General features: G+C 40.1%; 2 protein-coding genes across 3 annotated transcripts in view; one reads left to right on the top strand and one right to left on the bottom strand.

The window, feature by feature from the left end:
• The first annotated feature begins 732 nt into the window (after positions 1-732).
• On the top strand, positions 733-7,368 carry ppp1r17 (protein phosphatase 1 regulatory subunit 17). Its single transcript, XM_068709464.1, has 4 exons — positions 733-748; positions 1,249-1,348; positions 5,498-5,647; positions 6,140-7,368. The coding sequence occupies exons 2-4, from the start codon at positions 1,270-1,272 to the stop codon at positions 6,208-6,210; spliced, it is 300 nt and encodes a 99-aa protein (XP_068565565.1). The 5' UTR covers positions 733-748; positions 1,249-1,269; the 3' UTR covers positions 6,211-7,368.
• Positions 7,369-9,215: 1,847 nt separating this feature from the next.
• The window catches only part of LOC137871592 (dual specificity calcium/calmodulin-dependent 3',5'-cyclic nucleotide phosphodiesterase 1C-like), a 35,581-nt gene continuing 28,039 nt past the window's right edge, over positions 9,216-16,757 (bottom strand). The window contains exons 13-17 of one of the 2 annotated variants that reach the window (XM_068709462.1): positions 14,084-14,165; positions 13,668-13,788; positions 12,201-12,364; positions 11,617-11,886; positions 9,216-9,376 (exon numbers count right to left, since the gene is read on the bottom strand). In XM_068709462.1, coding sequence (XP_068565563.1) covers positions 9,216-9,376; positions 11,617-11,886; positions 12,201-12,364; positions 13,668-13,788; positions 14,084-14,165 — 798 coding nt within the window. The remainder of the gene's footprint in view (positions 9,377-11,616; positions 11,887-12,200; positions 12,365-13,667; positions 13,789-14,083; positions 14,166-16,757) is intronic. The other variant, XM_068709463.1, reaches the window with a different exon arrangement.

Genomic DNA, 16,757 nt, shown 5'->3' with positions numbered 1-16,757 from the left:
TCTTCACAAACTGACATTTGTAAAAGTCTGTATCTGGTTGGAGCTCACCTGCTCACATATCTTTAATCATGCACTGCTTCAAAAGTGCACCCATTTACCCACAGATTTCATCTGTTGTAAAGTCACGTTTAAAGTAGTCTTCAATGTACTCACAATCCATTTCTATGTCAAATGTAGGGTAACCTATGAAGAGCTGCTTCTATGACAGCTGTGTTTAAGTATCTCATAATTTTGACTTTCTATCTCATAATTATGACTTTCTATCTCATAATTATGACTTTCTAGCTCATAATTTTGACTTTCTATCTCATAATTTTGAATTCCTATCTCATAATTATGACTTCCTATCTCATCATTTTGACTTTCTATCTCATAATTTTGACTTTCTATCTCATAATTTTGATTTCCTATCTCATAATTTTGTCTTTCTATCTCATAATTTTGACTTCCTATCTCATAATTATGACTTTCTAGCTCATAATTTTGACTTCCTATCTCATAATTTCGACTTTCTATCTCATAAAATGACGTTGCGGGCCGAGTTGACAAAAGGCAGCTGTATGTCAGTATTTTAATGAAGTACGATGTATTAGACATCTATTCATATTGTGAGTGTGTGTGTGTGTGTGTGTGTGTGTGTGTGTGTGTGTGTGTGTGTGTGAGGGGGGGATGCTCCTCCTACGAGCTTTATGCTTTATAACCCAGAGTCACTGCCCCAGGCTGTCTGTGCGACGCTGCTGAGCCTGAGGTAAGAACACTCTTTGATTCTGTATTGGTCAGGGCTGCTCTCTTTTATCTTCTTTTTATTTGGATTCTTCTTTTTAACTCAAGCTTTCTATGCGTTTCTTCCATTTTTCTTTGCTTCTCTTATTTATTTGACACCATTTTTTTGTAAATCTTGGTTTCCTAAGGTTGCAGCATGTACCATGTTTGCTGTCATTCTTGTCCATTTGGAAAATTGCAGAAGATTGCCTCTACTAACTTGACAAAATGTTAAAACGTGTGTAATATTTGGACATGTTAAAGATTTACAAAGCAATGGAGATGGAGGTGGTGGAGTGCTGATGTTTAAATGTGTTGAGATCAAAGCTTGTGTCTAAAAGAGAGACGCAAGCACCCACACACAGCCCTGAAGTGCTTTATCCTTTGTTGGTGTCATAAGGTCCACTAATGAATAATGGATTGTCTGTGTGTGTGTGTGTGTGTGTGTGTGTGTGTGTGTGTATGTATGTTATGTGATCTCTGCAGAAAGCCCAGAGGGCCTCAGAGATGACGACAGGGTGTGTGAGGTCGACCCTGGAGCCTGAACATGGACTGATGACACAGAAGAGCAAACACTGTAAGAACAGTAAGTCTCTTTCACATAGTAACAATACAATGTTTTAATTCAAACACAGATAATGAAAACCTACTAAATGGAAAAAAAATAAAGAATAATCAAATAATGGAAATTATTTCTTTCCCCCAATTTTCAATAAAGAAATACCCAGATTGTTTTGAGTTTACATAGACTAAGTAGTTCATTTTAGTAAAATGAACTGAACTGAATTGTCCTGCAGCTTTAAATTTAGTTAATTCAAGTGATGTCACCCAAAAAAAGCCACAATATTATATTATTATCTTCTAAAAAGAGAAATCTGTGTTCAGGGACTTTATCTGTGGTTATTAAACCACTTGTTTCAGCTCTATTCCTCTCTGTTAACATCATTGTTGGACAGTGAATTACTGCGTTAGTATTCTGATCATGTTTAGTGGTTACGTTTGTTAAAAAGTGTTGTGCTTTTAATTATCTCCACGGTCTCTGAACACATGGTTTTAAAACTGCCCGTGGGAAGAATTGACCTATACGAGTCTGATCTCTCTGACCACATTTTTCTCTTTTTAGAGAACACCATGTCAATTAACTTCTCTGACCACTCAGCTTCTCGCCTGTCTCTCCCGTGTGTGTGAATCTCACTCGAGCCGGAAAGTTTATCGAAATACACATATTTGATTGGCTGAGCAGCATCACGTGATGTGATTTACAATGCATGTAATTGGTCGCTGTGCTTCTTGGACCGCTGAACAAGCGACTAGAAAAGCTGCGTCGGTTAAAATTGAAGCGCTTCGTCAAAATACCACGGTCCGCCTATCATTGACCCCCGCCCTAAAGCATCCCCTGCTTTATGGTCTGTTTGACTCTAAATGGACCATAATGTACTAAATGAACATCATGCTGTATTGAAGAAGACTTGAAACTAGAGTTTGAGACCATAAACTCATGTTTACTGTGGTAATAAATCAAATGAGAAGTAGGTTAATTTTTTCATATTTCTATACAATTGGACTTCTTTTTGCAACCAGTGGTGGCGCCCCCTGCCGGTCAGTAGAGAGAATGTAAGTTTTAAGACACTTCTGCATCGGCTTCACTCAACAGAACCGGAGGTTGCTGCCTGGGTTAGAGTTAAGGCTGTCATCTGATTCAAATTGTTATGCCCTGAAATATTGCACACGGAATCTGATGTTTTTTTATTATTCTATTCTAACTGGCGATATGAGACAAAACTTAACTAATAATTACACAGAACTACACCTGGCGAGCAGAACTGGGACGGTTCCTATTGCAATTAGACATTCAGAAACGGGCAATGACATTTTGGACACATCTGAATACAAACCCAAAAGACACACACTCCTTTAAAGCACTAAAAGCCCAAAAACTGAACCCAGAAAACAGTCCCCTCAGTCAGCTGATGGGGAAGCTAACTAACCAGGATCCCATCAGCACTGATTCAGAACAACACAACAGGATAACATATATTATGAATTAGTCAAAAGATCTACATTTAGAACGTTGGAGAAATTAAACAAAAAGCCAAAGTAGACTAAATGATTGAGTGACTCTAAACGGAGAATATAAATTGGCTGAATATCTGCACTGTGTCAGAGAAACAGAGACTGACCCTGACCAGGCTCAGTGACCATCAGCTGGCTATAGAGACAGGAAGACACAGACAGACATGACTGCCCAGAGACCAGCAGGTACAGTTGTGGTCAAAAGTTTACATACACTTGTAAAGAACATAATGTCATGGCTCTCTTGAGTTTCCCCGTTATTTCTACAACTCTGATTTTTCTCTGATAGAGTGATTGGAACAGATACTTCTTTGTCACAAAAAACATTCATGAAGTTTGGTTCTTTCATGACTTTATTATGGGTTAACAGAAAAAGTGATCAAATCTGCTGGGTCAAAAATATACATACAGCAGTGCTAATATTTGGTTACATGTCCCTTGGCCATTTTCACTTCAATTAGACGCTTTTGGTAGCCATCCACAAGCTTCTGGCAAGCTTCTCGTTGAATCTTTGACCACTCCTCTTGACAGAATTGGTGCAGTTCAGTTAAATTTGATGGCTTTCTGACATGGACTTGTTTCTTCAGCATTGTCCACATGTTCTCAATGGGATTTTAAGTCAGGACTTTGGGAAGGCCATTCTAAAACCCTAATTCTAGCCTGATTTAGCCATTCCATTACCACTTTTGATGTGTGTTTGGGGTCATTGTCCTGTTGGAACACCCAACTGCGCCCAAGACCCAACCTTCGGGCTGATGATTTTAGGTTATCTTGAAGAATTTGAAGGTAATCCTCCTTCTTCATTATCCCATTTACTCTCTGTAAAGCACCAGTTCCATTGGCAGCAAAACAGCCCCACAGCATAATACTACCACCACTGTGCTTGACGGTAGGCATGGTGTTCTTGGGGTTAAAAGGCCTCACCTTTTCTCCTCCAAACATATTGCTGGGCATTGTGGCCAAACAGCTCGATTTTTGTTTCGTCTGACCACAGAACTTTCCTCCAGAAGGTCTTATCTTTGTCCACGTGATCAGCAGCAAACTTCAGTCGAGCCTTAAGGTGCTGCTTTTGGAGCAAGGGCTTCCTTCTTGCACGGCAGCCTCTCAGTCCATGGAGATGCAAAACACGCTTGACTGTGGACACTGACACCTGTGTTCCAGCAGCTTCTAATTCTTGGCAGATCTGCTTTTTGGTGGTTCTCGGTTGACTCTTCACCCTCCTGACCAATTTTCTCTCAGCAGCAGGTGATAGCTTGCGTTTTCTTCCTGATCGTGGCAGTGACAAAACAGTGCCATGCACTTTATACTTACAAACAATTGTTTGCACTGTTGCTCTTGGGACCTGCAGCTGCTTTGAAATGGCTCCAAGTGACTTTCCTGACTTGTTCAAGTCAATGATTCGCTTTTTCAGATCCATGCTGAGCTCCTTTGACTTTCCCATTGTAGCGTTTGTGGGCATTTGTATCCAATGAGCCCTATTTAAATGGCCTCAGAGAAGTCACCAGCTGTAGTCACTCATAATCACTCACAAGAAGTTAAGAGGCCATGCTATGAAGCTCATTTCATTGACACAACTTTCTAAGTCACCAAAATTGCTAATTCATGTTGCTGTATGTATATTTTTGACCCAGCAGATTTTGTCACTTTTTCTGTTAACCCATAATAAAGTCATGAAAGAACCAAACTTCATGAATGTTTTTTGTGACAAAGAAGTATCTGTTCCAATCACTCTATCAGAGAAAAATCAGAGTTGTAGAAATAACGGGGAAACTCAAGAGAGCCATGACATTATGTTCTTTACAAGTGTATGTAAACTTTTGACTACAACTGTATGTGGGAGGTAGAGACAGAGATGCACTTCACAAGTTCTCTGCACTAAGAGATTTCCACCTTGGGGAAACAACAAAGAAACATATGAAACCTCCTCATGTTTAGCTCAGAGGAGAAACTGTCAAACAGCTCCTCTAGCAGATAAATATGTATCTGGCTGCCACAGCCTGAGGGACACACAGTCACTATATTAGTTAACTGTATTAAACTGTGTACAATTGTAGTGTGCTGTATTGTATTATATTGGGCTGTATCAGTATAACCTGCATTTGATGCGTTTGTTGTGTATTCTGTAAAATGCTTTGGCAACAACATATCTTTGTTCTCTCTCTTTGTCTCTCTCTCTCTCTCTCTCTCTCTCTCTCTCTCTCGCTCTCTCTCTCTCTCTCTCTCTCTCTTTTTCTCTCTCTCACTCTCTCTCTTTTTTTTTCTCTCTCTCCCTCTCTCTCTCTCTCTCTCTCTCTCTCTCTCTTGTTGAACCAGGAGGAAGGGAACATTTTGAATGCTTCTTGGAGTATACGGGATTATTGACACAATGTAAGGTTATATCGAACCATGCAACTTTTTGGACCAGTAGAACTTGGTGTGCAAAGGCCTGACCTTCTAAAAAGCATAAGAGCACATCTGAGTTTTAGATTAAAAAAAAAGCCTAGGAAATCAGACAGCATCTGAACAGACGTATGAATAAATGCGTCCAGATATTTGCATCATGTTTCACCTACATGGAACAGGAATATTCAAGGTGTTTTCTTTGCACACGTCTGTCTCTTCTTTGGAAACGGGTATGGTGAAGTTGGTTGACAATGTAAGCGTTTGTCTGACTGTGTGACAGACGAGGAGGGCCTAGTGGACAGGAAGTCAGAGATGAAGGATGATGAAGAGGACGAGGAGGCTCTCTGCACAGAGAATCAGGAGGCAGACCAGAAGAAGAAACCTCGCAGAAAAGACACGCCCGTCCTCCACTCTCCTCCACATATACCAGGTCAGCACAGACGCAACCAAACACAGTGAGGCTGAAGGCTTGACTGGGATTTTATTAAATGATGGACTGGAAGTTCGATGTATAAATATTCATGTTGTAAGGCCCACAAAATCGACACACTATGTGCAGTTAAGAATGCTATGCCTAATGTGTGATCATTCTAACAGACTAACAGTCTGTTCTGTCTTTTGAAGCTGTGAGTCTACAACATTACATATTGCCATATATTTCCTGTACTTTTCTCTGCACTCCTTTTTCAAATCAGTTGAACTAACCTGATGATTTGCTCCTGGCTCTCGACCTGTCACACTTTACCCGATTGCTCTTCACTTTGTGGCCAGATCTAAGAAAATAATACTCAGAATGTAGGAAATTGTAGTTTTATACAACTTTTATGCTGTCCTCAGATATCGCCTGTCCAACCCAACAACATACACAGTATGAACTGCTTCTTGGTTTAAAGCTGACCACCTGTGTTTCTCCTCTCTTTAGGAGTGAGACTGCTGAAAGCGGAGAAGCAGATGGTCCACTTAGAGGATGAGGAGAAAGATGTGAAGGATTAAAGCTTTTATTTCACTTTTATTTTGTCAATGGAGTGTTCACTGTCTCATTAAATGTTGTTTTGGCCAAACATTTCATTTTCCCTGGACACACACACACACACACACACACACACATGGTAAATGCATGTATCTAGTGCTTTAGATCACAAGGCAACATTCACACACTTTCATACACACATTCATACACACATTCATACACAGGTGGCAGAAGCTGCCATACAAGGTGCCTCCTGCTCTCTATAAAAATAACATCTTGAAATAACTTCTGTTATGATTTGACGCTATAAAAAAAGAAATGAACTCACACACTGATAGCCATCGGGAGCATTAAGGTTCAGTATTTGGTTTCAAATTTCAGCTGAAAACATTTTATTTCCTGCTTTCTGGGGAATTTTTCTGCATCAATTTGTTGCAGAAAAGTCTTTATTTATGTAAAGGAAAACACTAAATTCAAGTGCCAGGTGACAATTCAAATTGTAAATTATGAAATATATAATCCAATATGGTTCTCTGGTATTCCGTATTGCTTTTAACATAATTATTCTCCTGCAGAGACAACTTTTCTCATGTAATGTTATCTTTGGTGGGAAGAGTACAAGCATGATTTACTTGTCCCTCCTCTGTTGTGTCTTTAACCCCTTTAAATGTGCATGTGGAACCTTTTCACATCAATGATACATTCATTCATGTGAATTGATTTATACATCCCTGGAATTGAAATGCTCTCTCTCTCTCTTTCTATGTTTCAGCAAGAAACTCTGCTCATGTTCAAACTTTCTGTACTTCAAAACATTTCCCAGATGTGTTGTCTAACGAGAATAAATTTGTAATTTTAAAGTTTGAACAATACAAGAATAAAGTCATAATATTTCAAGAGAAAATCAACCCGCAGGTGTGATTCTCACCATAGTGTGGCTTATTGTCGGTCCGGACCTCGGTGACCTCATAGCTGTTTCCAGACATGATGGTAGCATCAGAAGCACATTTCAAATATCGGTAGGGACAATTCTGCACTCATGGAGCTTTGACGTAGCCATCCTCTTGTCATGCTGCAGCCAGAAAGTAAACAGCTCTGGTCATGTGACCATTGACACTAAACATGCAGTTGTTTCATTTAGACCGTTTATTCTTTCAATATTTGCTGGAAATGCAATAACGAGTCGTTCAGTAACATTCGTACAGCCTTGTTACTGAAATCTTTAAACACTCTCTGTCCACACGGTGTTTCAGCATCATTTTCAAAATGATCTCTGTCCATACTGGCAAGCCTGGAAAAGAATATCATAAGACTATTTTCGTACATTGGGCATGCAGCGGGGTGCCGGTGTAAACAGGAAGTAGATTGGTTGCTTAGTTAAAAAAATAATATAGTAGTTTTTAATAATGAAAGGTTGTCTGTGATAATTAAAATCTTCCTCTCTAAACTCAAACAGACACATTTTGTGGGGAGTTTTAGACATTTTATTTTAGACTTTATTTTAGACTTAGTTACAATCTCTCTCTCACACATCAAATTTACTTTAAAATCAACACTTACACATAAAACTTTACTAGATTATGATCCATAAATGTGGTCAACACTTGTTTCCTCTGTGTCGTTGTTTCTGTTCTCACTCGTAGCTCTGCTGAAGTCTCTGTCTACTGGAGAGCAATCCATGTTTTGTTCCTTTATAGTTTATGTCTGTGAACTTCACAATAGTTGTGCAGAACAAAATAAACATTAATAAGAAAAAGAAAGTCCTCCATTTTGTGTCCATCGTCCATAAAGCCACTAACTGTGACTTCAGACGGCCGCTCCGTAGGTCTGATAACACCGCTGGACACGCCCCTCACTAATCGCTCCATTAACAGCTGCTTCCTCCCTAATAATGCAGACTTTAACTGAACAACAGCTGCTAGTAAAGACAACAAGGTCAACAACGCCTTTAATCAGTTCTCCACGTTAAATTAACCTGGTAGTCGATAGATAACCAAGGCTGTTGTTTGTGAATTTCTGGGAAACGGTCACGTGATAGGGGTGTGACGAATCAGAGAAGGACACGTCATGACTGCTAAGAACCAATCAAGTAGCGAACGCGGGTGTGACCGTCATCGTTTCCAAACGTATGTGTTTACAACCGTCCAGGTAACCCGGAGTTATCAAACGTATGCGTCCTCGGGAGCGCTTTGAAACGTATCCGTTTTGTGTACTCTGAAACTCCGACGTAGTGCGGACGCTCAGTGTAAACGTGGGAAAACATATGTTGAATCGTGGAACTAGAGCTCCATTGATGATTCCTTTTTTTATTCACCATGCACAAGCTTAACTCAGAGATAAACTCTGATCAGCTGTTCTGGAACCAAAATGTCTATTTAGAGTTCAGGGTTAGTTAACCTACACATTACCAACTGAAATGGAAATAAACCAGTTGACTGATATAGGTTCTATAATCAGGAAAGACATTTTGAATTCTTCAATATTTGCAACGTTTAAACTATAAAACTAACCGCTTCAATCCAGAGACAAAAGCACACAAACCTGCTGCCAACTCTTTATAGGTCTCGCTGGAAACATTGTGATGAGCTATACTGACAAGATCCTTTGATCATTTGAAGAGACAATTCAGCAGTGCCTTGAGATTGTCAGCCCTAAATATGAAAAATAGGCAGACACACAATGAGAATCATACAGAATAGGAGAAGCAGTGGAAGCAAAGGGAAAGCCTATAGCCAAATAAATCATACAGTATAATCCTAAACATTTCATCAATAGACATTTAAATAATTAAACCAAAAAAAAACAATTAAGAAATTATGCAAAACTTTGCAAAAAGTCATAGTTCGAGAACCAAAACAGGGTAGAGATAATGCATCAACAGTTACCAATACATGATTGAAATGAAGCAGAAGATCAGGTGGAATACAAGGCTGCAATAGTCAAATATCAACAAAGAGTTATTATCATGTGATAGTATCTTATGATGTGACATCACACTGATGTGATGTGAGGACTTTATACTAAGAGGTCACTTTCGGCGACGCAGCGAGATGCGCTGCAGTCTCATAGCTTTCCCCCTGGCATCAATGGGCCGCATCTCAGTGACCTTTGACCTGACCATCCGGTAGGAGCCGGCAGAGTAGCTGGGTCTTTTGTAGTATTGGATCAGATGGCAGTCAGGTTGAGGGCCTGCGGAGACAGCAACATTGAAGTTAGATTCTATGGCAACAGCGGCACATCGACAGCAGAATCACAATCAGCTTTATTGGCATACACATTGCCTGTTTACATGCCGGTAGCTCTACAAATTTTGCAAAATTTTTGTCTTAGTTTGTTGTTTTTTTGGTTTCAAACATCAGATAAGATAGAACTTTATTAATCCCGATAGAAATTTTTGTGCCAGAGTTTGATCAGAAATTACAACAGAAGAATAACAAAAGAAAACCCATAGAATACAAATATAAACATGAACAATAAATTAAATATTAAGTGTAAGGTAAGTTAAGTAATACTGACACCAGTGCATAATAGAAAATAAAACAGAAAAGTGATATGGAGCATGACTTGAGAGCGATATTGTCAGTGATATTGAAAAGGAGTATGAAAATATATTGCACATAGTATAATAAAAATATTGCACATTAAATTGAAATTTAATTATGCATGATGTTGAAAGAAGTAATATTGCACATGATGTGGTTATTATTGTTGTAAGTGTCTAATGATTGAGCTGTCCTTCCTGCAGAAGGGGAGGAGTTATTCAGTTTGATGGCCACTTCCTGTGGCGTTCTGTGGAGCTGAAGTTGCTCTGTGGAGCTGAAGGTGCTCTGACGTGACGTGCAGGGGATGAGAGGCATTGTCCAGTATACTGAATATTTTTCTCCACCATAGACTCCAGTTCCACTCCCAGGACAGAATCAGCTTTCCTGATGAGTTTATCACTAATAGCATATGACAGAATACATTCATCAACATCGGAAAAGGAAGCGTACTTTGAGACAATCACAGCCGACAACCCAGCCAAACCCGCTGGACCAAACACCACCAAACTGCTCCAGAGAGGAGAGGGAGGAGAGCCGAGATGGAAGCTAACCATATTTGGTTGCGGTTGTAATATGCGGTTTACATTCCTTATGATGCAATTTCAAAAACATGTGCTACATGAATGTACTACTGTTTTTGTTTTGCTTTGTTGCAAATTGGCTACACCTCATTTCTTTGTTCAACACTGTGTTGCATAATGACAATACATGATCCTTGGATCCTTGTAGTCTTTGAGCTGTGTGTCTGTGTGTGTGTGTGTGTGTGTGTGTGTGTGCATGTATCACGTTGTATTTCAACTGTGAGAACTTCTTGCAACTCTCTAAAAATCAACAAAATTTACAAAGTCAGCATTATGCACCATTTACACACTAGGCATCTTGGATGGTTCACATAGCCATTATTATTATTATTATTATTTTTTTTAAAGCCATGTAAATGCAACCAAGGAGCATTAGAGACAGATTCTATTTTGACTGTTCATCAGGTCACCTCTGATGTTATTTGTTTTGTTTATCAGTCCTGGTGAGTTACTGGTTTGCTTTATTTCTATCCCCCCCCCCCCCCCCCCCCCCAATACCCATTCATTGTCATTGTCTACTTGTCCACCAGATGACCCAGGCTTTTCCACCTTCTGTCTTCTGTCCAGCAGCAACCCCTTCCCCTCCAGTCCCAGTCACGTGACCTTCCCCACCCACCTGCTTCCACTTTCCTTCCTCAGCCATGCAGAATCAAACCAGTGCTTTTCCATTCATTCCCTGTTGGTTCGTTGCTGTGTTACTTGATGCCATTGCTTTTGAGCCTCCGATGCGCTGACCTGGTACCTGTACCCGTCTGTCTGTCTGTCTGCCGGCACCTTTTCTCCGCTCCATTCCTGTGTCCTGTGGACCCTCACTTAACCTGTCCAGACTTGCTACCCATGCCAGTAAATCTTTGTATTTTCATAAATCAGTTTCTTTATTTTGCAAATACTGCACCTGTCCACCACAATTACTGTGTATATATACACAGTATATTTATATATAGTATATTTATGTATATACATATATATATAAATACATTTATATTTAGTGTATGTTATATTTCAAACATATATTTCACTATTTTCTGATTAGATTCACATTATTTACTTTCTCTTTATACATACTTAATGAACATTGTTGGAAGGAGCCTGAGATTCTTTATTGCCAATGTTCCCTGTGGTTGTTGCGCATATTACAATAAAATGAAAATGACTTCCGTAAAAATAACGTGGTAGAGTGAAAATGGTCGAGTAACATTTTAAGTGTACCTGAGCACAGTACTACAGTACTACTAAGTTGTATGTACTTAGTTACTTTTATACTGTGTAATTGTTCTCACAGTGAGAAAGTTGTCGGGACGCTTACCGTTCTGACGCTGCCGTAGCTGCTTCTCTTTGTGGCCCTCAGGCTTCTTCTTGTCTGTGTAGTTTGGGCCTGATCCCCCTGTAACATTGTCTCCTGCCTCCTCTTTGGACTTTTGAACCTCCTGCATCTTGTTCTCCACCTTCACCTGTCCCTCCACATCTGTCTTCATCTCCTGTCCTGAATTGGGTCTCTTCGACTGTTTCTCCTCTTCTGTGTTCTCCTCCTGCTGGCCACCCTCCTCTGCCTCCTTCTTGACTTTTTCCTCCAGGTCTACCAGAACACACACACACACACACACACACACACACACACACACACACACATTAACAGATGCAATATTTTCTATAATGTTGCTTCATTTGACATCACTACACTCGGAAGAAGTTAGGATGTGCTGAGTCACGGAGAGAACGTGACAAAGCTGCTGCTTTTCAAAGTTATGTTTGCCATGCTTGTCGGTTATTCCCATGAACAGAAGAAGGTAAAATGCTGGTCTTAGTAACAAACTGTTACTGAAATTGTAGATCCCAGATTGGAAGGAGCCATGTCAAGAGTGAGAGACAGTAAGTGGTGAGTGTGGCTACCTTTGGTTGCCTGGGCCTTCCATGTCTCCCTGTTGTGATGAATCTCTTCGTTCCATGTGATCTTGAAGCTCTTGAAGTCCACCAGGGTCAGAGAGCAGCTGCCCTCTGAACCTGTACTCTTCACACTAGACAGCTTTCCATCACTGCCACTGATACTGTTGAAACTGTGGGCGGCGTAGACATATGCATGTGCACACACAAACACATACACACACATCCTTTCAGTCATGTTGGAGTTATAAAGCTAGTGCCTCTTGTTGGACTGAGCAACAAACGACAACAGTGTAGCGGTGTTATTGTTGTGTGAATAATCTGGCCAGAGGTGATTTATTGTAAAGTCTTATTGCAGTGGGCAGGAATGTTCTCCTGCATCTGTCCTTGTGACAGCGGAGCTGGATCAGTCTGTTTATACTTAAAAGTAATAATAACTTGTTGACACGTAAATATTGTTTCTAGCTTGTTTAGATGATAATGCAGCCGTGATATTATTGCTTGAATATGCTTAGCATGATAGCGTATTAAAGTAGTAGTTTCCTTAAGGTTGCATTTATTAAAGAAACAGTGTGTAGCGTTTAGGTGGATCTATTAGGATCCCTCCTACGACCGGAAAAATGATGACTTGATTGAAAAGAGAATTTGTCATTCTCTTCCTTTAAAGAAGGTGCGTCTGCCTTCTGACGGTTAAAGTTGGCAGAGTTGCAGGGCCGCCGCTTCTCCTCTGCGATCCAAAACAGTCTATTGTTCGTCCAGCAAATATAGACTATTCCTAGGTTTTCTTAAAGCAACAGCGTTGTTCGCGCCTCCTTTCTTCTGAATCAAATCGCGTGGGATTGCACAGAGCTTGAGGTGACAAGAGTTTTATAGTTTCAGGAACAGCAGGGTTGCAGCACAGGGAGCCGCTGTTGAGCCTGTGGCCCTCATCCAATGAGACCCCAGAGTTGAGTTTGGATGAAAAGTCACACGTTGGTGAGACTTAACGTCTCAAGGTGTTTGGTGTGAATTTAACCCAAATCAGGCTGTTGACTACCCCATTTGTTCCAACCACATGGTGAAGTCCCAACACCGGTAACTGTTGTTCCTGTGTACATGGTTCTTAAGCGGATTTTGGTTCTCTGTCCATTCAAATTAATTTCTAAAGAAAATGTGGCTGTATTTCCTTGATCTGGAAAAGCATACATTTGGATGACTTTGTGCCCCATATTGGACGTTACCTGTACTGGTAAGATGAATAGAACCCCATCACTGTATCATTGTAGCTCACATGCAGAGATTCTCCATTTTTCTCTTAGCTTGTATGGAAGCTTCAGAATTACTGTTCTCATATTTGATGGCAAATGCAGTTCTATCATGTACGGTACAGTACATGTGTCAAGAGGTATTTTCTACACTACAGGATAATGTCAGTATTAACTAACAACATAAGTGTCAGGAATGTCATGCAGAACATGAGGGTCTTTTGTGTGTCACCTAGAGCGTCTGAAGCCAGCCAATCCAGAGCAAGATGCCTCCTCAATAAGCGGTGTCATAATTTTCTCGATCATTTCTGTCAACACTGTAAATGTTGGCTCCACGATGAAGTCAATGAATCCTGCAGGAAAAGGTAGACATGCTCAATTCAAATTCACTTTACCTTCTGCTTGTTCTTGCTAATACCAGGACATCTTTAGATATTGAAAGACTTCATTGGTAATTTGAGATGAAGGCAAAACCACCTGAGTGGTTATGAAATATGGTTCAGATTTATACTATGTATAATATAATCAATATAACAATATTTCATACAGTGTAGTGCGGAGGCAAATATGGGCACAATTACAAACACAATGACCCCTGACGACTACATATGAATTAACTGGATTTATGGTGTCATTTGTAGACCTTACCAATCTGAGACTGTGCCACCATGGTGGATTTGCGGTCACAGAGAGGGGAGAAAGGTAGACCCAGCTCTGCTTCTTTATCACCCTGAAAACAAATGCAGCATCACAAGGTACTGTCGGCACAGGGACACTTGGGCAGGTTCACTTACACATCATTTCATCATCTTCGCTTATTTATCCTTTCTTTCTTACATCAGTCTTATATTATGTAATTTCTAAATGTAATGTTGAGTTGCGTTTGAACACAATAAGACTTGATAAGATAACGTCTAAGAATAGAAGCCTCATGGGCAGAGCCAAATGTTTGATGCCGCCCACAATAAGCAACCTTTTTGTCCCCTGCTTATTTCTGAGGTTGACGTAGATCCTTACTGTGTACCTTTGTAAACAAAGGTACACAGTTCCATAAAATGGAAGTTACATCTTCAAAAATCGTACTTATTAGCATACTCAATTTGACCAGACATTAGTATCAGCCTCATTTTGTACATAAGCTAATTGGTCACACTGAGGGAATCTTATCTGGACAAATGTGGCTGCTTGAGGAGTGAACCTCGGACTAGTTAAACATTTCTCTAATCGATTTGACCATTGATTTTCTGTGTTGCTTCAATGTAGGCCTCGCGTTTCCTCTTTATCTATTTATTTATTATTAAATCAATTATCATGGCTATTGTTACCATCATATCTTAAGGAGCTTATTGTACCCTATTACCCCACTTGAGAGCTGCGCTCCCAGAATGCAGGGTCACTTGTGGTTCCTCAAAAAGTAGAACAGGAGCCAGAGCCTTCAGTTATCAAGCTCCTCTTCTGTTGATCCAGCTTCCACTTTCAGTCCGTGGGGCAGACACACTCACCACATTCAAGAGTAGGCTTAAGACTTTCCTCTTTGATAACGCTTATAGTTAGGGCTGGCTCAGGGTTATAGTTAGGGCTGGTTCAGGTTTATAGTTAGGGCTGGCTCAGGTTTATAGTTAGGGCTGGTTCAGGTTTATAGTTAGGGCTGGTTCAGGTTTATAGTTAGGGCTGGCTCAGGTTTACAGTTAGGGCTGGCTCAGGTTTATAGTTAGGGCTGGCTCAGATTTATAGTTAGGGCTGGCTCAGGTTTACAGTTAGGGCTGGTTCAGGTTTATAGTTAGGGTTGGTTCAGGGTTATAGTTAGGGCTGGCTCAGGTTTATAGTTAGGGCCGGCTCAGGGTTGTAGTTAGGGCTGGCTCAGGTTTATAGTTAGGGCTGGCTCAGGGTTGTAGTTAGGGCTGGCTCAGGGTTATAGTTAGGGCTGGCTCAGGTTTATAGTTAGGGCTGGCTCAGGGTTGTAGTTAGGGCTGGCTCAGGGTTATAGTTAGGGCTGGCTCAGGTTTGCCTTTGACCAGCCCTAGATATGCTGCTATAGGCCTAGACTGCCGGGGGTCTTCCTAGGATACACTGAGCTCCTCTCTCCTCTTCTCTCTCTCCTTCTGTATTAATTCATATCTCATTAATGCACATTACTGCTTCTTCCCCGTGTCTTTGTGCTTTCTCTCCTCACAGGTTTCCATGGATTGTGGTTCTAAATGGACCACGGCCGTGTCTCCTGCCATGGCTCTGCTGACACCCACTGCTACTATCATTATTGGTCATATTTTATTCCTATTTGCTGAAATTGAATTGTTAGTACTCACAGCTGTCAGCTTGTGGTATCGTACAAAGACTTCAAGGGCAGAATGCACAAAGGTAGATAGGCTGGTACCCTATCTTCCAATCATTTCATGTGGCTTAAATGAAATGATTGGCATTCTTAAGCCACAAATATCGGAGTTTACCTCATTTTCTTTTGTCAGTGCATTTGATGTATTGAATGTTGTAAGGATGTAAAGATGATTGCAACAAATATAACAAAAAAGCTTAAATTAAAAATTTAAAAATAAATTGCCTAGCTTTAATTAATACTAAGATGGGTGTTTATGGCTACTATTTTTGTATTGTATAGTGTTAACTGATATAATTAATAAGGGTCCTCACTTTTTTTCTTTTTCAGTATTAATTCATTTAGCTAACAGATCAAACTGCAATTGCATCCTTGTGTATTTATATGCAGGCAATGCTTATTCTAGTTGAACTATTTTAATATGTTGTTAACAGGCTGCAATGTTATAATCATTTGGTACTTCAAGTATGCAGTATTGATGTTTGTGAATGTGCTGCACGGCACCGCCACGAGGTGGTGCCTTTAAGTGAGGCAGAATAGTAGCAGAACAATTATTGTTTGGTGTTCAGTAAAATAGTAGCTTTTCAACAGCAGAGAAAATGTCCTGAATCTTGTCCCACCGTCTGATTGAATCTATACACAGAGTATATACAATTATAGAATTAAATGCCGGTTGTTTATTTTACATATTTTTAACTATCATGCATTTTTATGTCTACGCATATCTTGACTTATAGAGACACCTTAGTGTGTTATTATGGAGAGTCCTAAAATAGCAACAGTAATTACACATGACAAATATGAGTAGCTTGTACCGTTGTAACGTTTGACACAAAAAAACACCAGTCGAATGTTGTAGCAAATATGTTAATATACGCTCGTTGTGCGGTTACTAGTTTATATTATATTACTTAAGATCTACCAAAATGCAAAAACTAGAAAGGAAAGACTGGGAGAGCTGCTCAATGTGGGCGGAGTCGAGCTACGCAG

The sequence above is a fragment of the Cebidichthys violaceus genome, unplaced genomic scaffold, assembly GCF_023349555.1.
Source record: "Cebidichthys violaceus isolate CVI_PGR_0920_01 unplaced genomic scaffold, fCebVio1.0.p SCAF_15, whole genome shotgun sequence".
Lineage (NCBI taxonomy): Eukaryota > Metazoa > Chordata > Actinopteri > Perciformes > Stichaeidae > Cebidichthys > Cebidichthys violaceus.
Note: the sequence above shows the minus strand (reverse complement) of the source record. Positions and strands in the feature narration are given on the sequence as shown.

What these genes read in the sequence shown, in the direction of transcription:
- ppp1r17 (XM_068709464.1), top strand. Translation starts at nt 1,270, where the DNA reads ATGACGACAGGGTGTGTGAGGTCGACCCTGGAGCCTGAACATGGACTG. An exon ending in GAGCAAACACTGTAAGAACA is followed by an intron (nt 1,349 to 5,497) that starts GTAAGTCTCTTT and finishes ACTGTGTGACAG; the next exon opens with ACGAGGAGGGCCTAGTGGAC. An exon ending in CTCTCCTCCACATATACCAG is followed by an intron (nt 5,648 to 6,139) that starts GTCAGCACAGAC and finishes TCCTCTCTTTAG; the next exon opens with GAGTGAGACTGCTGAAAGCG.